Source organism: Ascaphus truei, chromosome 20 (genome assembly GCF_040206685.1).
Source record: "Ascaphus truei isolate aAscTru1 chromosome 20, aAscTru1.hap1, whole genome shotgun sequence".
NCBI lineage: Eukaryota > Metazoa > Chordata > Amphibia > Anura > Ascaphidae > Ascaphus > Ascaphus truei.
In genome coordinates this window covers 769263-791632 of record NC_134502.1, presented here as the reverse complement: position 1 = coordinate 791632, position 22370 = coordinate 769263, and the positions used below count along the sequence as shown (strand labels likewise).

Sequence of the window (22370 nt, the reverse complement as noted above, 5' to 3'; positions counted from 1 at the left end):
CACCCTCCACGCGTTTCACCCTTAATGGGGCTTTTACTTCCCGGAGTGGTACGCGTCCAAATGAACGGAGGCAATATTTAAAAGGACGGAAAGAGGCCGGCGCCAACAGGTAGCTCCAATCCCACAGATCAGCTGTTCGGAGTAGGAAGTGTCTCTTCCCTGCTATGCCGGGATATCCAGTAACTCCGATGAGTCACAGCTGGGAGTTGAGCTTGCTTAACTGGATATCCCTGACACTTTGTGCACCGATCAGCTGTGGGTTATTTCTATGCCGAGATTTCTGTTTTTGGGCTTTGCCCACGCATGCGCGAGCTCAGCCGCTAGTTATTACTCATCCCAGTAACTGGAAACCCCCTGCATAGCAGGGAAGACACTTCCTACTATAGCCTGTGACATCTTGCCTACGCTAACAGAACTTTGGTATTGTAAACGACCTCAGGATTAAATCTTGAACTTTAATGAAACCTGTGTCAGGATCTGTATTTTTTTTTTAAAGAAGCATACAGAGGCGAGGAGATTTATTTGAGTGCGGCTAGCTCCGCAAGCCTGGGGATGCCCCGGCATGCTAGCCGCACTCCCTCGGCGTGCCGCGCGTCATCGACCCGAGGGAGCCCTGGTGTCCCGCGATGTGGGGGACGGCGGCAGGGGGTTCCGGGGGACCCGGCGGACCCGGCAGCGGGAGGGAGAAAGCCCCGATCGGAGGGCGCTCCTGAGCGGCTTCGGCGCGCGCCAGGCACATCCCGGCGCGCGCCTGGTTACTGCTGCGGCCAAGACCGGGCAAATGCTCGAATAAACTCGGCCGCAGCAGTATGAATAGCACAGTGGATAATACGAGACACATGATACATAAAGCTTGGCCCCCTGCAGACGCACTTACCAGAACTCCCTCCTACTGTCTCTGTACGTTCTCCCTACCTACCAATTAGACTGTAAGCTCCTCGGGGCAGGGACTCCTCTTCCTTAATGTTACTTTTATGTCTAAAGCGCTTATTCTCATGACCTGTTATTTATATAATCTGTTATTTATATGATATGGTTTACTACTGTGAAGCGCTATGTACATTTCTGGCGCTATATAAATAAAGACATACAATACAATACAATGATGGTATTTTCAGAGCTTATGAACTAGCACTGAATCCAAAGAACAAAATAAACACCATATATAAAGCTCTTTATACAGATATACAAACATCCCTAGACGTGCCAGCACTGCCAGGCGTTGTATATCCCACAAGCTAGCACTAGAGGTACCAGGTTGTGTATATACCCCTATGTCAACCCTAGTGGTACCACCCTCTGTATTTACTTGTATTTATTACTGTATTTACCCTGTGACAGCCTTACAAGTCCCAGGCCCTGCATCTTTCAGCTTTATTATACTACAGGTGCAAGGATGCCAGGATCACCTGTATTCTGTAACAGCTGTGCCGATCCACACGGGCACATACAACGCCTGCAGGGTATTTGGAGGTTGGGTGTAACAAAACACACCCAGAACTGAGATCCAGAAAGGTTGTCATGAGAGGAGAAAAAAAAAGAGACAGAGAGACAGACAGAGAGACAGAGCATGAAGGTGACAGGATGGGTACCTAATGTACTTTTCCTTCTACTAAGCTGCCAGATCGGTAAGAAAACCTGCAGAATGTGTGAGGGGGGGTGGGGGGGGGAGGCTGGCACTGCCGCTGCCCGCGCTGTACCTGTGCGGTGTATACATGGTGTAGTAGTGTGTGTGAGGGGGAGGCTGGCACTGCCGCTGCCTGCGCTGTACCTGTGCTGTGTATACATGTTATGGTGTAGTAGTGTGTGTGAGGGGGAGGCTGGCACTGCCCGCGCTGTACCTGTGCTGTGTATACATGGTGTAGTAGTGTGTGTGAGGGGGAGGTTGGCACTGCTGCTGCCTGTGCTGTACCTGTGCTGTGTATACATGGTGTAGTAGTGTGTGTGAGGGGGAGGCTGGCACTGCCCGCGCTGTACCTGTGCAGTGTATACATGGTGTAGTAGTGTGTGTGAGGGGGAGGATGGCACTGCCCGCGGTGTACCTGTGCTGTGTATACATGGCATGGTGTAGTAGTGTGTGAGGGGGAGGCTGGCACTACTGCTGCCCGCGCTGTACCTGTGCTGTGTATACATGGTGTAGTAGTGTGTGTGAGGGGGAGGCTGGCACTGCCCGCACTGTACCTGTGCTGTGTATACATGTCATGGTGTAGTAGTGTGTGTGAGGGGGAGGCTGGCACTGCCGCTGCCCGCACTGTACCTGTGCTGTGTATACATGGAGTAGTAGTGTGTGTGAGGGGGAGGCTGGCACTGCCGCTGCCCGCGCTGTACCTGTGCTGTGTATACATGTCATGGTGTAGTAGTGTGTGTGAGGGGGAGGCTGGCACTGCCCGCACTGTACCTGTGCTGTGTATACATGTCATGGTGTAGTAGTGTGTGTGACAGGGAGGCTGGCACTGCCGCTGCTCGCGCTGTACCTGTGCTGTGTATACATGGTGTAGTAGTGTGTGAGAGGGGGAGGCTGGCACTGCCGCTGCCTGCGCTGTACCTGTGCTGTGTATACATGGTGTAGTAGTGTGTGTGAGGGGGAGGCTTGGACTGCCGCTGCCTGCGCTGTACCTGTGCTGTATATACATGTCATGGTGTAGTAGTAGTAGTACTAGTAGGTGTGTGTGTGTGTGTGTGACAGGGTGAATTTAGTATATCTAGGAGACCTATGTATACAGTAGGTCTGCGGTCCAGCAGTGACTGGGTTAATTACAGCTTTGAAAAGGCTAGGTCAATTAACCAATTGTCTCTTTAAGGGGCTTGAAAAACACAGACTCTAGACTTATTCATGGTTCTTCTTCCTGATTGCACCAGAGAAAGACATGCTGAAACTCTGAAGGGAGAAAGCCTGGAATAAGGCCTGTGTATCATGAAAATCCTGTTCTGCTGTGACATGAACTTGAGAAACCCTTGCCGGCAAAAGGGCGTAACCCTTATTGTCACCAGGAATTTACACCTCTATATACCGGGATCATATCACTGAGCAAAACCAAGAAGAAAAACAAATTGCCATTTATTCCTTTGAAACAGACGTACACACAGTGAATTACAATAAACAAGAGGAAAGACACTTACTGGGGGGTTTGATCTGATGAACGACCCTCTGAAAAGGCCTTACCCGGCGACTTGTATCTACTGCAGAGAGAGCTGCTCTGAGAGAGCCGTATCTCCCTGTGCAAATCTCACCCAAAATATATGTGTATACATTTTAAATGTGTTAATAGTTTAGATGAGCAGGGGGTCTCCTGAGCTGAACTGCATTGGTTTCAGCCTCGGGGACCCCCTACTTCCTGAGATTCAGGCCCCGTTATGGGGTGCCGGTATCTCCTATGCCTTTTATTCCCACGGTCACGTGACGCGGACATTTAAACGCATAGGAGATACTGGCCCCCCATAACGGGGCCTGTATCTCGGGAAGTAGGGGGTCCCTGAGGCTATCCGCTATGGTAATGAAGTTTTCTGTAAATGCATTTTGATTGCATAGGGTTCATGCCAGGGGTCTCTGGTGCTAATATTATTGTATATCAGCTCCAGAGATTCCCGGCATCAATCCTAAGCAGGAAAAAATGCATTTTTGTTTTTCTAAGTCCCATCTCGCCGCTTCTCTGCGGGACTTTTTCTGGCGCGAGGACTTTGTGATAAAATCACTATTCTAGAGCGGTGACAGGCGTTTGTAGCCCAATCACTGCTACTAGAGTTGCGCTCGTTTATGAAGATACCGTAAAGCGCCGATAAGTGGCTTATCGCCGCTGCCTCTGTGATTTTTTTTTTTATGAGTAATTTTTTGGGGGCGATTCAGTCTTTTATCACCCACTTATCACCGCTTTCTGCCTAGCAGAAGGTATTTTGGGCGATCAGTGCTTGATACGTGGCTTATGAGCGCTTACTAAATAGGCCTCAAAGTCTTTACAAAGTCCTTTAGATGACCGGGACTAAGCCCGAAAAGTCGTGGAACTGATCTCGGCGTGCAGTTCCTGCCGCCACCGCTCTTTCCGCTCTGGAGGTGCTGAAATCCCTTGACCGGGAGCGAGTACCAAACGTCCTGGTACTCTTTTCGGCGTGCGGTTCCAGCTGCGACAGCTACGTTCTATTCTCAGAACTTGGCCCCGAAAAGTGGGACTTGCCTTGAGATTCCTGAAGCCGGCTCGCGTCTATTTCTCGCAGAGCATCTTTTGGTCGGTTCGAATCTGCCGCTGCTTTCTTGGCGCTTAGAACATCCTGAGCTGATTGGCTGCTAGGTTTCATATAGGATTTCAGCCCCATTCACAGAATACCTCAGCCAATCAGAGCGTGGGAATTTTGCCACCAGCCTATCAGCGATTTGCCGGCACCCTGAAGCAGCGGGCACGGATTTCAATTCTTCAAAGCAGCGTGCGCCAACCTGGCACCTCTGCCTCTTAGCATATTGAAACCTTCACTGGGCCAGGCGCCTCAGAGTCCTGGGACGGGCAAATGGTCGCCGGATAGCCCTTATTCATGCCAGGACGTGGGTACTCAAGCAAAACTGGTACTCTGCCCGTCCTAACACCTTGACATCTCTGTGGCTTTAAAGTCCGGGACCCGAGCAGACTCAGTGGCACCAAGCCTGGTGGCCCCCTGGTCTCTCGGAACCAGGGACTTGGAAATTCCCCAGCTCATATACAGGGCATAAAACATATATATACCTTTATACACCAGATTTATAAAAATCTCACAAAATTCTTCTAAGTTCCTCGTCCCCTAGGATCTACTGAAAAGGCGCGCACGTTCATTCTCAGAGCTCCTAGACCTTCTGTAGGCGGACGCTCACAGAGGTATGCAAGGGAGACTCGTTATTGTGAAATTAAATAAGCCTTTTATTGCGCCTGTTTCCTTAACATCAGGAAACCATCCAAACAAGGGGTAAACAAAGCTTCTATTCACTTGGGAGTATTTCTAGTGAAATACTATGCAGTTCACAACTCCATTAGATAAGCATGTCTCCCAGCCCCAAACATATAGCATGAGATGAACAGATATTAAAAGTCTTGTATATGAAAGTCTTATCTGTTTGTAGTGATTTGGAGGGAAAATCTTCTCTGTCCCTGGTTCAGCTCCCTTTTCCTCAGAGTGTGTCAGCATTCAGGTTTAGAAGTTTTCCCTGTGTCTTGAAAGCAGCTCTGCTGTGTCTTCTGGCAGGGCTCAAGACAAGTTGTGAGAGTCAAAGACAATCTCTGCTCTGTCTCCAAGTTCAGCTCAGGTATGAGCTAAGGAGTCTCTCTTCCTGTCTCAAAAGACAGGCTTTTCTAAGCAATCAGGCAGGTGGTGTTTGTTAATTGACTACCAGCAGTTAACCACCACACTGCTGGATTAGAGACACGTTACTTGAACAGGGATAACTCCCCTGTTACATACCTCCCTGTTTGTGGGAAGCTCGGGCTTGCCACAGCCAAAGCCCATCCTTCCACTCTCATTCTAGATATCTCTGACTTGAATGAGAGTGGATGGAGGAAGAGAACCCTCAGTCCTGTTGGGATTGGAGCCCTTTCTCCAGTTTATTCGTGTCTCCTCCTGAAGGTGCTTGAGATCAGCACCCCTCAGTCGCTCGAGGAGGACTTTTTCTAAGTATAGTCTTTTTGCTACGTGCGCGGTCATGAGATTTCCCTCGCATCGGGTGCTCATCTTATTGTAGGCATACTGTATGGCAGCAGCTGCAGAGCGTTTAAAAACAGCCCTTTGAGTTTTCCGCTCTTGAAGCTGTCTCTCTGCCCTTTTCCCACTCAATGGGGTTGCTAGTTCAGCCTCTTTGGGGTTAAGTTGCAATTCCACACCCACTTCCAGAGAATGTCCCATCTTTTCAGCTTCATCAGCTAAGGATTCTTCTGGTTTTGATTCAGCACGTGTACCTTTTGTTGCCTGTTGGGTGGCTGAAGTTTTGCTAGTGCTTGTTTAGGTGGTTCAAATTTTGCAACCTTGTCTTTCAGATGAGCGGTATTCCCAGCTCTCACTGTACCCTTGTCTTCATGGGTTTTTGAGGCTGTCAGCATTCAGGTTTAGAAGTTTTCCCTGTGTCTTGAAAGCAGCTCTGCTGTGTCTTCTGGCAGGGCTCAAGACAAGTTGTGAGAGTCAAAGACAATCTCTGCTCTGTCTCCAAGTTCAGCTCAGGTATGAGCTAAGGAGTCTCTCTTCCTGTCTCAAAAGACAGGCTTTTCTAAGCAATCAGGCAGGTGGTGTTTGTTAATTGACTACCAGCAGTTAACCACCACACTGCTGGATTAGAGACACGTTACTTGAACAGGGATAACTCCCCTGTTACATACCTCCCTGTTTGTGGGAAGCTCGGGCTTGCCACAGCCAAAGCCCATCCTTCCACTCTCATTCTAGATATCTCTGACTTGAATGAGAGTGGATGGAGGAAGAGAACCCTCAGTCCTGTTGGGATTGGAGCCCTTTCTCCAGTTTATTCGTGTCTCCTCCTGAAGGTGCTTGAGATCAGCACCCCTCAGTCGCTCGAGGAGGACTTTTTCTAAGTATAGTCTTTTTGCTACGTGCGCGGTCATGAGATTTCCCTCGCATCGGGTGCTCATCTTATTGTAGGCATACTGTATGGCAGCAGCTGCAGAGCGTTTAAAAACAGCCCTTTGAGTTTTCCGCTCTTGAAGCTGTCTCTCTGCCCTTTTCCCACTCAATGGGGTTGCTAGTTCAGCCTCTTTGGGGTTAAGTTGCAATTCCACACCCACTTCCAGAGAATGTCCCATCTTTTCAGCTTCATCAGCTAAGGATTCTTCTGGTTTTGATTCAGCACGTGTACCTTTTGTTGCCTGTTGGGTGGCTGAAGTTTTGCTAGTGCTTGTTTAGGTGGTTCAAATTTTGCAACCTTGTCTTTCAGATGAGCGGTATTCCCAGCTCTCACTGTACCCTTGTCTTCATGGGTTTTTGAGGCTGTCAGCATTCAGGTTTAGAAGTTTTCCCTGTGTCTTGAAAGCAGCTCTGCTGTGTCTTCTGGCAGGGCTCAAGACAAGTTGTGAGAGTCAAAGACAATCTCTGCTCTGTCTCCAAGTTCAGCTCAGGTATGAGCTAAGGAGTCTCTCTTCCTGTCTCAAAAGACAGGCTTTTCTAAGCAATCAGGCAGGTGGTGTTTGTTAATTGACTACCAGCAGTTAACCACCACACTGCTGGATTAGAGACACGTTACTTGAACAGGGATAACTCCCCTGTTACATACCTCCCTGTTTGTGGGAAGCTCGGGCTTGCCACAGCCAAAGCCCATCCTTCCACTCTCATTCTAGATATCTCTGACTTGAATGAGAGTGGATGGAGGAAGAGAACCCTCAGTCCTGTTGGGATTGGAGCCCTTTCTCCAGTTTATTCGTGTCTCCTCCTGAAGGTGCTTGAGATCAGCACCCCTCAGTCGCTCGAGGAGGACTTTTTCTAAGTATAGTCTTTTTGCTACGTGCGCGGTCATGAGATTTCCCTCGCATCGGGTGCTCATCTTATTGTAGGCATACTGTATGGCAGCAGCTGCAGAGCGTTTAAAAACAGCCCTTTGAGTTTTCCGCTCTTGAAGCTGTCTCTCTGCCCTTTTCCCACTCAATGGGGTTGCTAGTTCAGCCTCTTTGGGGTTAAGTTGCAATTCCACACCCACTTCCAGAGAATGTCCCATCTTTTCAGCTTCATCAGCTAAGGATTCTTCTGGTTTTGATTCAGCACGTGTACCTTTTGTTGCCTGTTGGGTGGCTGAAGTTTTGCTAGTGCTTGTTTAGGTGGTTCAAATTTTGCAACCTTGTCTTTCAGATGAGCGGTATTCCCAGCTCTCACTGTACCCTTGTCTTCATGGGTTTTTGAGGCTGTCAGCATTCAGGTTTAGAAGTTTTCCCTGTGTCTTGAAAGCAGCTCTGCTGTGTCTTCTGGCAGGGCTCAAGACAAGTTGTGAGAGTCAAAGACAATCTCTGCTCTGTCTCCAAGTTCAGCTCAGGTATGAGCTAAGGTGTCTCTCTTCCTGTCTCAAAAGACAGGCTTTTCTAAGCAATCAGGCAGGTGGTATTTGTTAATTGACTACCAGCAGTTAACCACCACACTGCTGGATTAGAGGCACATTACTTGAACAGGGATAACTCCCCTGTTACACCTTCCTATAAGACGTTTACTAAAAAGTGGCTTCAAATAACGCTTAAGTTAAGTTTCAGAGTTGCTTCTAATGTACCGAAGCTGGACTGAGAAATAATTTCACTCTCGCAACCTTATGGATGGTTGGAGACACTCCGAAACCCTATACTGGGTCTGGGGGTTTGGGGCATATACTGTCGGGGACTCCAATAAACCAGGGACCCCTAACTATACCCGGGATATGTGTATCCCTATGCCCTCTTTTACCTTTCTGTGCTGAAGCAGGGCATCCTGGCGATGTGTCTACATGTACCTGGGAATCCAACTCGGCTCCCAGCTACATTTTTGGGGTAACCAGCAATTCTGGAACCCCGCTACCTAGACACAAATCTGACAACATTTTCTCTGCAAAACCCCACCCTGAAACTCATAGCCCAGCAATCTCTGCTCGCTGGCACTCCTGGAAAGGCAAAATCATAACAATGATTTATTGCCGCATATTTCTCATATACAACATATATACATATACAAAAGTCAGGCCCAAGAGCTGACACTCTAGGACCCCAAAACATGGATCGGGAACAACCAAGTGGGCTTGACCTTTATTAGTGAGCATGGTTACCCCCCTCACCGTCACAACCACCGAGAGGCTCGTCTTCTACCTAATGTCGGCACATCTCCAAAAGAGGGGTACTTCACCGGGACGTCGCACACAGGAGCCACCCGACTCCTGGTCGCCAGTATCCCAAGTCACCTGGGAGGTGTCCACGTCAAACCCCTGAGAGAGAATGCTCTCCGTTTTCTACCTGTAAAGGACAGGATCACCGACATATGGAGGGCCCACAGACGGATTGTTCCTTCGGCAGAATCTCAGCTTTCGGCTTCAGCAGGGAAAGCTGCAAACCCTGGATACTTCCAGTCCTTATTGGGGGTAATTCCGCCCAGGGCCTTGTGGGAAAATCGAATGGTACCCAACGGCTAACGTCCTGCTTGAGGTAAAGGGTCGGGAGGCCAAGATAGAAGTAGGATTGGCTGCCTGCCCCCGTTTTGTTCGGCCGGGACTGGGCCCTTTTTCTCTAGTTTACTGGATCCCTCCCAGGAGGAGCCTTCTTCTCTGATACAAGAGAAGCCCGGTAAACTGTTCCCTTTTTCTGCTGATATTTTCTCCGGTAGACACAGGGTTCCGAAATCTCGGAAGCAAAGGCGCCGTGATAAACAGGACTAGTTACAAACATCTGGGACTCAATGTGACAAGACGAACACCTAAATCACAGGTAATGACTGGGAATGTCATACAAACATAGTGACAACCCGCTCACCTAATAGTACAGAATAAAAAAACTTGGTGCAAAGGGAAAAACCTGTGGTAACTAACACTTCAGCAAATGACCACCAAGGGTCACTAAAAGCCCTATAATGGCACTCAGAAGTTACAGCACCCAGGTACTGTATAGGTGCTGTGGGTAAATGCTATTATCAAATAGATAAAACCAAAGGAAAAGGGTCCAAAAAACCCTCGTAACGGACTCAAGATAGTCCAAAATTAAAATAAAAAAAATAATAACATTTTATTGGTCTCTATATAGCGACAAAACACACACACAAATACACATATATATATATATATATATATATATATATACACACAATAAAGTTTAAAAATCCTTCAATGGGAGAAACGGCAAAATGTAGAGTATAGCCTGTATATATACTGCTACAATGAATAATTGTCCTATATGGGATTTGGGACTGTCTTGAGTCCGTTACGAGGTGGGTATTTGGACCTTTTCCTTTGGTCCTATCTATTTGATAATAGCATTTACCCACAGCACCTGTACCTGTAACTTCTGAGTGCAATTATAGGGCTTTTAGTGACAGAGACAGAGCTTGGAGTCTAAGGCCTCGGACATGTTACTTGCTTGCTGGCGGAAGCGTGCTGACGCGCGCTCCCACTCAGCACTGAGCCCCTACAGCCGCAATTAGAGCGGCTTTAGTAGGGGCTCACCTGCGCTTCCGCGCGCTTGCGGGAGCGCAGGTCTTAGGGGAATTTAAAATTCCCCCGCTTGCCGGCGCGACAGGCCGGTCACGTGAGCGGTTCACCCAATGAGGGCGAACCAGCTCTGTGATGTCACTGTCCCGCCCCCGGCCGGAGACGCGCCCGCCCCGGCCCGCCCCCTGACGGCGAGCAGGACAAGCAACCGCAAGGCCAGGGAAAGCACCCACTTTCCCTGAGCCTCAGCGCGCCTCAGCGAGCAAGCAGGGAGCATGGACTCAGCCTTACCAGAACTGGCTCTCCCTGAGGCAGAGGGAGGACATTGTCCTTGCCAGACAGTATGAGAAGGTGGTAACAAATTGATGATAATGTATTGAATGCACAAGGACTAATGGTGTTCCCTCTTTTTGAATTGTCAAATGATATTCTGTACCGGTTGAATAAGCAGACACAAACAGAAGAGGTCACTAGACAAATCTTGGTCCCTAGGTGTTTATTAAAGCTATCCCGTGGGGCGGTCACCTCAGTAGAGACAAAACCATGGACCGTATTTCATCCCGGTTTTATTGGCCAGGGATGCATGATGATGTTCCAAAATATTGTGCGGCATGTCCTGAATACCAGATAACAAGTCAGAAGGGGCAAAAAACAGTCACTTTGGTTCCTCTACCCTTGGTCTCAGTTTCTTTTGAGAGAATTGGGGTAGACTTCATAGGACCTCTAGAACCAAAGGTACCCCGAGGCATTTCCCCTGAGAACAGCAATTGCTAAGCAGGTAGCCAACACGTTGTTGGACCTGTTCTCACGGGTCAGACTTCCCCAGGTTATGTTGACAGACCAAGGGACGAATGTTATGGCTAAACTGATGCAGGATGTCTTAAAATTACTAGAGGTCAAGTCGGTTCAGATATCGGTCTACCATCCACAGTCTGACGGATTGGTGGCACGGTTTAATCGAACACTAAAGAGTAATATAAGGAAGTTTGTAGATACTGACAAGAGAGCTTGGGATGAACTTCTCCCCTTCCTGCTGTTTGCCGTGCGGGAAGTTCCCCAGGCCTCCACAGGTTTCTCTCTATTTGAGCTACTATGTGGCCGCCAGCCCCGGGGTATCCAAGACCACCTAAAAATATCATGGGAGCAGTCGTCCCCTCCAAGAATGCCCTTCAATATGTGTTAGACCTTAGGAATCGCCTAGACATAGTTGGCCATTTTGCAAGGGAGAATCTTAGATCAGCCCAAGAGAGTCAGGAGAGAAATTATAACCATAATGCTCATAAGCGGGTGTTTCCGCCTGGGGACCAGGTCATGTTAATATTACCTAGTTGTGAGAGCAAACTCCTGGCCAAATGGCAGGGCCCATTTGAAGTACTCCGCCACATGGGTGACGTGGACTACGAAATCTCTCAACCAGGGTCCAGGAAGGGTAAACAAATGTACCATGTAAACTTACTGACACCCTGTGTATACATGTCATGGTGTAGTAGTGTGTATGAGGGGCAGGCTGGCACTGCCGCTGCCCGTGCTGTACCTGTGCTGTGTATACATGGTGTAGTAGTGTGTGTGAGGGGGAGGCTGGCACTGCCCGCACTGTACCTGTGCTGTGTATACATGGTGTAGTAGTGTGTGAGGGGCAGGCTGGCACTGCCGCTGCCCACCCTGTACAGGTGCTGTGTATACATTGTGTAGTAGTGTGTGTGAGGGGGAAGCTGGCACTGCCCGCACTGTACCTGTGCTGTGTATACATGTCATGGTGTAGTAGTGTGTGTGAGGGGCAGGCTGGCACTGCCGCTGCCCGCGCTGTACCTGTGCTGTGTATACATGGTGTAGTAGTGTGTGTGAGGGGGAGGCTGGCACTGCCCGCAATGTACCTGTGCTGTGTATACATGTCATGGTGTAGTAGTGTGTGTGAAGGGGAGGCTGGCACTGCCGCTGCCCGTGCTGTGTGTAAATGGTGTAGTAGTGTGTGTGAGGGGCAGGCTGGCACTGCCGCTGCCCGCGCTGTACCTGTGCTGTGTATACATGATGTAGTAGTGTGTGTGAGGGGGAGGCTGGCACCGCCCATGCTGTACCTGTGCTCTGTATACATGCTCTAGTAGTGTGTGTGAGGGGGAGGCTGGCACTGCCGCTGCCCGCGCTGTACCTGTGCTGTGTATACATGGTGTAGTAGTGTGTGTGAGGGGGAGGCTGGCACCGCCCATGCTGTACCTGTGCTGTGTATACATGGTGTAGTAGTGTGTGTGAGGGGGAGGCTGGCACTGCCGCTGCCCGCGCTGTACCTGTGCTGTGTATACATGGTGTAGTAGTGTGTGTGAGGGGGAGGCTGCACTGCCGCTGCCCGCGCTGTACATGTGCTGTGTATACAAGGTGTAGTAGTGTGTGTGAGGGGGAGGCTGGCACTGCTGCTGCCAGCGCTGTACCTGTGCTGTGTATACATGGTGTAGTAGTGTGTGTGAGGGGGAGGCTGGCACTGCCGCTGCCTGCGCTGTACCTGTGCTGTGTATACATGGTGTAGTAGTGTGTGTGAGGGGGAGGCTGGCACTGCCCGCGCTGTACCTATGCTGTGTATACATGTCACGGTGTAGTAGTGTGTAAATATGTGCTGTGCCACAGGAAATACACGGATGTGCTATGCGTGTGACCCTGGTGTAGTAAAGTTCTTGCACTTTAGCTTCCAGTGAAACTTTCTTATCCGCATTCAGATTAGCTTGAGACCTGGTTCCCACTCCTCTCCCTCCTCTCCCTCCTCCAGGGTCTGCCGCCATCTTGGCTCACAGCTCCTCCCCTTCCTGTGTGTGAGGGGGAGGCTGGCACTGCCCATGCTGTACCTGTGCTGTGTATGCATGGTGTAGTAGTGTGTGTGAGGGGGAGGCTGGCACTACCGCTGCCCGCGATGTACCTGTGCTGTGTATACATGGTGTAGTAGTGTGTGTGAGGGGGAGGCTGGCACTGGTGCTGCTCGCGCTGTACCTGTGCTGTGTATACATGGTGTAGTAGTGTGTGTGAGTGGGAGGCTGGCACTACCGCTGCCCGCGCTGTACCTGTGCTGTGTATACATGGTGTAGTAGTGTGTGTGAGGGGGAGGCTGGCACTGCCGCTGCCCGCGCTGTACCTGTGCTGTGTATACATGGTGTAGTAGTGTGTGTGAGGGGGAGGCTGGCACTGCCGCTGCCCGCGCTGTACCTGTGCTGTGTATACATGGTGTAGTAGTGTGTGAGGGGGAGGCTGGCACTGCCGCTGCCCGCGCTGTACCTGTGCTGTGTATACATGGTGTAGTAGTGTGTGTGAGGGGAATCTTTTTTATTTTAAATACAAAATACAAATATTTACAAAAACACACAATACTTACAGAATAGCATCCAGAAAATGACATAAACAATACATTTATCTTACAGAGATTCCCTTTTCAAAGATATCTAAACGCCTCTCTCCAACCTCTCAGATTCCCCCTGTTATATACACTTTACTGATAGATAAATAAATCAAAGTAATCAGGCAAGTTTCCTGCAAAAAGAAAATCTAATTCTTAATGTCCTTTAGACTAGAAAAGACTTGAGTCTGTATCTTTTCCCCTTAACACTATTCACATTAATTAGTTGCCACTTTCAGCGGAGAGGGGAACTTTGCATATTTAGTGAATCACCACCACCCTTTTTTTTTCTTTTTTGCACCATTTTTCTTTTTGACCATTTTCTTTCTCCCGGGGGGACTCTCTGATGGCAGATTTCTCTTATTCGATGGTCCGGCCATCTCAATGTCCTGAATAGATCCAGACCGCTGCGAGGTCTGACTGTCCGACATATCGGGGTCTGCGTCATCCATCTTTTCACCCCAACACTTTTCCTCCAATACCTCATATGTATTGTGCAGCGAGATCTCTTCTTGGACAGTTTCTGTCGTTTTCTTTCCTGCTGAGCTGGTTTGGGCAGTCTTGTTTTTACTTGTTATTGTTTCCCATTCCTTATCGCCATCTTTACGAGGTTCGCCGCCATCTTTGCAGGGTTCGTCGCCATCTTTGCAGGGTTCGCCGCCATCTTTGCAGGGTTCGCCGCCATCTTTGCAGGGTTCGCCGCCATCCTTGCGGGACTCGCCGCCATCTTTGCTCAGATCGCTCCTGTGTTCTCCGTCTGACCCCCTTTGGGCTGGAAGTGTATATGTCAGACCCAGAGACTTTAAAACCTCTTCTACAGGTGTAAGTTGAAGACTTTCTGATGACTCTGTGGTATTCTCTTTATCACAAGGAGATGCTGTATTCTGTACTCTAGACATTTCATTCTGCCCATAATGGTTGTGTTCGGCTTCTGGGCAATCTTTAAAGGAATGACCACATTTATAGCACAGGTTGCAGACTATGTCCTTGTCACACTCAGAGCTGTGATGACCAATAGAACCACATAAAGTGCACCTGATTTTGTCACATGTTGAGCTTAAGTGCCTGGGGGAATCACATTTAAAACATTTTTTAGGCTGTCCCCAATAAAAACATCGCCCGCGATCTCTTCCAATATATATGGCGTTTGGGAGGTGACATGCCACATTGTGTGTGTATCGAAGTTTAACTTTAAACTTGTAGCCCTCATTCCAGAAACCTTCAGCATCCATACTTTTCACTGGACCAGACTGAATATCGCACTGTCTTTGCAGCCAAAAACATATATCTTCTACCGCTACAGTCTCAATATCAAAGATAATATTCACTTCCACGGTCACAGGGCGAGAAACCTGGATAACTTTAAAGAATTCCCATTCTGGATTATCCTTCACTTCTCTGTAACGAAACCAGAATTTTTCAAGCCCTTCTGGTGTCTTAAAGCTGACTTCGTAGTTTCTGCTACTAGGAGCATGTAACAAAGCGTAAACCTCACTGGGTTGGAAGCCAAGAGAAACTTTGATCAAGTCTTTTCCTACAACAAATCTGTCCGGTATAGGAACCATATCCCCCCAATAATGTAGTCTGACAACGTTCCTGCGCTTTCTTGCATCATCAAATGACATATAAGATGTACCTGGGCGTCTTGTACTCCATGCTGACTGCTGTGGGGGAGCTGGCTCAGCCGCTCCTGTTGGTTTTGCTGCCGTTCCTGCTTCAGCTAAGGACTTTGCTTTTGCCGCTCCTGTTTCTGCTAAGGGCTTTGATGCTGCTGCAGGCTGTATGGATTTCTCTCCCACTTTAGGAATCTCCATTTCTTGCGCCTCAAAAGCCTCTACTGCTTCAGCGTTCTCCACTGCTTCAGCCATTTCTATTTCAGACACTTCTGCCTGGGCTGTTTGCTGCTCTGTCTCAGGTGTATTGCCAGCATCATTCAGGCTCTCAGCCTGGGCTGTTTGCTGTGTGTCTGCCTTGGGTGTGGCTGCTAATTCCTGCACCTGTCTGCAACCATCAGCTGCTTGTAGTCTCTCTGTATCAGGTAGAGTTGTATGCAGTTTCTCTATCTCCGGTGCAGCTGTATGCAGGGTCACTGCGTCAGGTACAGTTGTTTGTGGGGTCACTGCGTCAGGTACAGTTGTTTGCGGGGTCACTGCGTCAGGTGCAGCTGCTTGCGGGGTCACTGCGTCAGGTGCAGCTGCTTGGGTGGTCTCTGTCTCAGGTGTAGCTGTAGTTGCCTGTGCATTAGTGTGTATGTCCTTGCCAATTTGTGGGATAACACTTTCTGTGACCCCCAAGTCTCCTTTTCTCATGCTCTGCCTGCCTTTTACTCTTGGCTTCATTAGACCTTGAGCTGGTTTTAGCCGCAGTTCTCTTACCCGTCTGGTTCTGAGCCGGACTTTCAGTATTCTCCATTTCAGATTCTTTCTGCCCAACATTTTCATTCATCTCTTTTTCCATATTTTCTGACTCTTTCTTTTGCAAACATTTCTGCACTTTAGCTTCCAGGGAAACTTTCTTATCCGCATTCAGATTAGCTTGAGACCTGGTTCCCACTCCTCTCCCTCCTCCAGGGTCTGACGCCATCTTGGCTCACAGCTCCTCCCCTTCCTGTGTGTGAGGGGGAGGCTGGCACTGCCCGCGCTGTACCTGTGCTGTGTATACATGGTGTAGAAGTGTGTGTGAGGGGGAGGCTGGCACTGCCGCTGCCCGCGCTGTACCTGTGCTGTGTACACATGTCATGGTGTAGTAGTGTGTGTGAGGGGGAGGCTGGCACTGCCGCTGCCCGTGCTGAACCTGTGCTGTGTATACATGGTGTAGTAGTGTGTGTGAGGGGGAGGCTGGCACTTCCCGCGCTGTACCTGTGCTGTGTATACATGGTGTAGTAGTGTGTGTGAGGGGGAGGCTGGCACTTCCCGCGCTGTACCTGTGCTGTGTATACATGGTATACTAGTGTGTGTGAGGGGGAGGCTGGCACTGCCTGCGCTGTACCTGTGCTATGTATACATGATGTAGTAGTGTGTGTGAGAGGGGGGGAGGCTGGCACTGCCGCTGCCCGTGCTGTACCTGTGCTGTGTATACATGGTGTAGTAGTGTGTGTGAGGGGGAGGCTGGCACTGGTGCTGCCCGCACTGTACCTGTGCTGTGTATACATGGTGTAGTAGTGTCTGTGAGGGGGTGGCTGGCACTGCCCGCGCTGTACCTGTGCTGTGTATACATGATGTAGTAGTGTGAGGGGGAGGCTGGCACTGCCGCTGCCCGCGCTGTACCTGTGCTGTATATACATGTCATGGTGTAGTAATGTGTGTGAGGAGGAGGCTGTCACTGACGCTGCCCGCGCTGTACCTGTGCTGTGTATACATGGCGTAATAGTGATTATGAGAGGGGGAGGCTGGCACTGCCGCTGCCCGCGCTGTACCTGTGCTGTGTATACATGTCATGGTGTAGTAGTGTTTGTGAGGGGGAGGCTGGCACTGCCGCTGCCCACGCTGTACCTGTGCTGTGTATACATGGTGTAGTAGTGTGTGTGAGGGGGAGGCTGGCGCTGCCGCTGCCCGCGCTGTACCTGTGCTGTGTATACATGGTGTAGTAGTGTGTGTGAGGGGGAGGCTGGCACTTCCCGCGCTGTACCTGTGCTGTGTATACATGGTATAGTAGTGTGTGTGAGGGGGAGGCTGGCACTTCCCGCACTGTACCTGTGCTGTGTATACATGGTGTAGTAGTGTGTGTGAGGGGGAGGCTGGCACTGCCTGCGCTGTACCTGTGCTGTGTATACATGGTGTAGTAGTGTGTGTGAGGGGGAGGCTGGCGCTGCCGCTGCCCGCGCTGTACCTGTGCTGTGTATACATGGTGTAGTAGTGTGTGTGAGGGGGAGGCTGGCACTTCCCGAGCTGTACCTTTGCTGTGTATACATGGTGTAGTAGTGTGTGTGAGGGGGAGGCTGGCACTTCCCGCGCTGTACCTGTGCTGTGTATACATGGTGTAGTAGTGTGTGTGAGTGGGAGGCTGGCACTGCCGCTGCCCGCGCTGTACCTGTGCTGTGTATACATGGTGTAGTAGTGTGTGTGATGGGGAGGCTGGCACTTCCGCTGCCCGCGCTGTACCTGTGCTGTGTATACATGGTGTAGTAGTGTGTGTGAGGGGGAGGCTGGCACTGCCGCTGACCGCACTGTACCTGTGCTGTGTATACATGGTGTAGTAGTGTGTGAGGGGGAGGCTGGCACTGCCGCTGCCCGCGCTGTACCTGTGCTGTGTATACATGGTGTAGTAGTGTGTGAGGGGAGGCTGGCACTGCCGCTGCCCGCAATGTACCTGTGCTGTGTATACATAGTGTAGTAGTGTGTGTGAGGGGGAGGCTGACACTGACGCTGCCTGCGCTGTACCTGTGCTGTGTATACATGGTGTAGTAGTGTGTTAGGGGAGGCTGTCACTGCCGCTGCCCGCGCTGTACCTGTGCTGTGTATACACGGTGTAGTAGTGTGTGTGAGGGGGAGGCTGGCACTGCTGCTGCCCGCGCTGTACCTGTGCTGTGTGTACATGTCATGGTGTAGAAGTGTGTGTGAGGGGGAGGCTGGCACTGCCGCTGCCCGCGCTGTACCTGTGCTGTGTATACATGGTGTAGTAGTGTGTGTGATGGGGAGGCTGGCACTTCCGCTGCCCGCGCTGTACCTGTGCTGTGTATACATGGTGTAGTAGTGTGTGTGAGGGGGAGGCTGGCACTACCCGCGCTGTACCTGTGCTGTGTATACATGGTGTAGTAGTGTGTGTGAGGGGGAGGCTGGCACTGCCGCTGCCCGCGCTGTACCTGTGCTGTGTATACATGGTGTAGTAGTGTGTGAGGGGGAGCCTGGCACTGCCGCTGCCCGCGCTGTACCTGTGCTGTGTATACATGGTGGTGATGTGTGTGTGAGGGGGAGGCTGGCACTGCCGCTGCCCACGCTGTACCTGTGCTGTGTATACATGTCATGGTGTAGAAGTGTGTGTGAGGGGGAGGCTGGCACTGCCGCTGCCCGCACTGTACCTGTGCTGTGTATACATGGTGTAGTAGTGTGTGTGAGGGGGAGGCTGGCACTGCCCGTGCTGTACCTGTGCTGTGTATACATGGTGTAGTCGTAGTGTGTGAGGGGGAGGCTGGCACTGCCGCTGCCCGCGCTGTACCTGTGCTGTGTATACATGGTGTAGTAGTGTGTGTGTGAGGGGGAGGCTGGCACTGCCGCTGCCCGCACTGTACCTGTGCTGTGTATACATGGTGTAGTAGTGTGTGTGAGGGGGAGGCTGGCACTGCCGCTGCCCGCGCTGTACCTGTGCTGTGTATACATGGTGTAGTAGTGTGTGTTAGGGGGAGGCTGGCACTGCCGCTGCCCGCACTGTACCTGTGCTGTGTATACATGGTGTAGTAGTGTGTGTGAGGGGGAGGCTGGCGCTGCCGCTGCCCGCGCTGTACCTGTGCTGTGTATACATGGTGTAGTAGTGTGTGTTAGGGGGAGGCTGGCACTGCCGCTGCCCGCACTGTACCTGTGCTGTGTATACATGGTGTAGTAGTGTGTGTGAGGGGGAGGCTGGCGCTGCCGCTGCCCGCGCTGTACCTGTGCTGTGTATACATGGTGTAGTAGTGTGTGTTAGGGGGAGGCTGGCACTGCCGCTGCCCGCACTGTACCTGTGCTGTCTCTTACAGGTCATGCGCTGAACTGCTATAAGTGTGATTTTGGGATCTGTTCATCTCCCTCAATAACAAGCTGTAAGATTGGAGATGGGTGTTCAACGGAGACTGCGACGAACGGTGAGTGATGCTGAGTATGACTTCCCACACCAGCATTCAGCTTTTCTCTCATTAGGATTGACACAGCCTGGTACTAGAGATCGGCGAATGTTTCGGGTGGATTTGGATCCCTTGGATCCACGGATTTCGGCAGATCAATCTCAAGAAGCGCGTTTCGCATCTTGTCGATTTTTTTATTGCCAATACATTTATAAGAATCCACCGCAGGTTGTATCCAATGGCGTTTTGTGTTGAATCCACACAGATTGAAGCCGACCAAATCCGTATGAGGTATTTACACCTCCAAACGGATTTTGGGGGTAACAACTCCGAAAACCCTTGGAATGGATTTGGGAGGATTCGCCCATCTCTGCCTGGCACCTCTAGGGCTGGCACACTGTGATATATACAGAGCCTGGCACCTCTAGGGCTGGCACACTGTGATATATACAGAGCCTGGCACCTCTAGGGCTGGCACACTGGGATATATAGAGCCTGGCACCTCTAGGGCTGGCACAGGGTGATATACAGAGCCTGGCACAGGGGGATATACAGAGTCTGGCACCTCTAGGGCTGGCACAGGGTGATATACAGAGCCTGGCACCTCTAGGGCTGGTACGGGGGATATACAGAACCTGGCACCTCTAGGGCTGGCACACTGGGATATATAGAGCCTGGCACCTCCAGGGCTGGCACACTGGGATATACAGAGTGTGGCACCTCTAGGGCTGGCACAGGGGGATATATAGAGCCTGGCACCTCTAGGGCTGGCACAGGGGGATATACAGAGCCTGGCACCTCTAGGGCTGGCACAGGGGTATACACAGAACCTGGCACCTCTAGGGCTGGCACACTGGGATGTATACAGAGCCTGGCACCTCTAGGGCTGGCACACTGGGATATATACAGAGCCTGGTACCTCTAGGGCTGGCTCACTGGGATGTATACAGAGTTTGGCACCTCTAGGGCTGGCACACTGGGATATATACAGAGCCTGGTACCTCTAGGGCTGGCACACTGGGATGTATACAGAGTTTGGCACCTCTAGGGCTGGCACAGGGGGATATACAGAGCCTGTCACAGGGGGATATACAGAGCCTGGCACCTCTAGGGCTGGCACAGGGTGATATACAGAGCCTGGCACCTCTAGGGCATATACGGGGGATATACAGAACCTGGTACCTCTAGGGCTGGCACAGGGGGATATACAGAGCCTGGCACAGGGGGATATACAGAGCCTGGCACCTCTAGGGCTGGCACACTGGGTTGTATACAGAGTTTGGCACCTCTGGGGCTGGCACACTGGGATATATACAGAGCCTGGCACCTCTAGGGCTGGCACACTGGGATATACAGAGCCTGGCACCTCTAGGGCTGGCACAGGGTGATATACAGAGCCTGGCACAGGGGGATATACAGAGCCTGGCACCTCTAGGCCTGGCACAGGGTGATATACAGAGCCTGGCACAGGGGGATATACAGAGCCTGGCACCTCGAGGGCTGGCAAAGGGGGATATACAGAGCCTGTTACCTCTAGGGCTGGCACAGGGGGATATACAGAGCCTGGCACCTCTAGGGCTGGCACAGGGATATATACAGAACCTGGCACCTCTAGGGCTGGCACAGGGGTTTATACAAAGTCTGGCACCTCTAGGGCTGGCACAGGGGTATATACAGAGCCTGGCACCTCTAGGACTTCAGTAGATTACAATCTCTTGTGTCTCTACCGCAGATTTTATTAATATGAAGCAGAAGGGCTGCATGGAGCCCCTGACATGTGGTTCAGAGACATCGACGACATACAATGGTGCGACTGTGAAAACCGCCTCTTCCTGCTGCTTCATTGACCTCTGCAACTCCGCGGCCACCCCCAGGATGTACCTGGTCACCGGGCTAGCTGCCCTGGTGGCTCTGTGGCTGGTTAAGCAGTCATGAGTCCTGCAGAGCATCGCTCCTAAATAAATGATCTTTCTCCCCTGCAGAGAATCACCCCTCCTCTCCCCTGCAGAGTCTCTCCTCACCTCCCCCTCTGCCTCCCCTCCCGTCTTGCAGTCTTTCCTCCTCCCCCCGTCTCACAGAGAGTCTCTCCTCCCCCCTCTCGCAGAGTCTGTCTTCCCCCCTCTCGCAGAGTCTGTCCTCTCCATCTTGCAGATAGTTTCTCCTACTCCCCCCTCTCACAGTCACTCTCCTCCCCCTCATCTCCTCTTGCAGTCTCTCATCTGCCTCCCTCCCTCTCACAGTCTTTCCTCTGCCTCCCCCTTTCACAGAGTTTCTCCTCCTCCCCCCATCTCGCAGATAGTCTCTTCTCTTCCCCCCTCTCACAGTCTCTTCTCCTCCCCTTCTCACAGTCCCTCATCCTCCCCCTCTCACAGTCTCTCCTCCTCCCCCCCTCACAGTCTCTCCTCCTCCCCCCTCACAGTCTCTCCTCCTTCCCCCTCTCACAGTCTCTCCTCCTTCCCCCTCTCACAGTCTCTCCTCCTCCCCCTTCACAGTCTCTCCTCCCCCTTCACAGTCTCTCCTCCTCCCCCTCTCACAGTCTCTCCTCCTCCCCCCTCTCACAGTCTCTCCTCCCCCTCTCACATTCTGTCCCCCTCTCACAATCTCTCCTCCTCCCCATATCACAGTCTCTCCTCCTTCCCCCTCTCAGTCTCTCCTCCTCATCATCATCTCCTCTCGCAGTCTCTCTTCCTCCTAACCCTCTTACATTCTCTCCTCTGCCTCCCCCCTCTAACAGTCTCTCCTCCCCCTCTCACAGAGAGTCTCCTTCCTCCCCTTCATATTAACTTTGCTCCCTTTTATAATAAAATATCTGACTTCCCTGTATACAAATAAAGACGTTTCTATCTTTCTTGGCTCCGGATTATTTCTAGTTTTACCTGGAAGTACAGAGAGATATATGACAAATAACACAGATACAACACAAACAGTGATTCCCTGGCGCACTATCAGATAATAAACCTGACGAATTGGAGTAGTCCCATGAATCAAAAGATGATATAGAAGAGATCCACAGTCCACAATGTCCCGTTCTTTTACACTGGACGCTTGTCTGGAAATACAAATGAAACAACCATTGCGCAGTACCCTAGGGTCAGTGTTCCACACCCCCACCGTTGCTATCTACTTACTTAAAAATAGATAAA

At 50.9% G+C, this 22370-nt stretch overlaps 1 protein-coding gene across 1 annotated transcript; it reads left to right on the top strand.

The window, feature by feature from the left end:
* Nucleotides 1-1413: 1413 nt before the first annotated feature.
* LOC142471341 (sperm acrosome membrane-associated protein 4-like) lies at nucleotides 1414-22073 on the top strand. Its single transcript, XM_075578167.1, has 3 exons — nucleotides 1414-1628; nucleotides 19144-19248; nucleotides 20960-22073. The coding sequence occupies exons 1-3, from the start codon at nucleotides 1571-1573 to the stop codon at nucleotides 21160-21162; spliced, it is 366 nt and encodes a 121-aa protein (XP_075434282.1). The 5' UTR covers nucleotides 1414-1570; the 3' UTR covers nucleotides 21163-22073.
* Nucleotides 22074-22370: the final 297 nt, after the last annotated feature.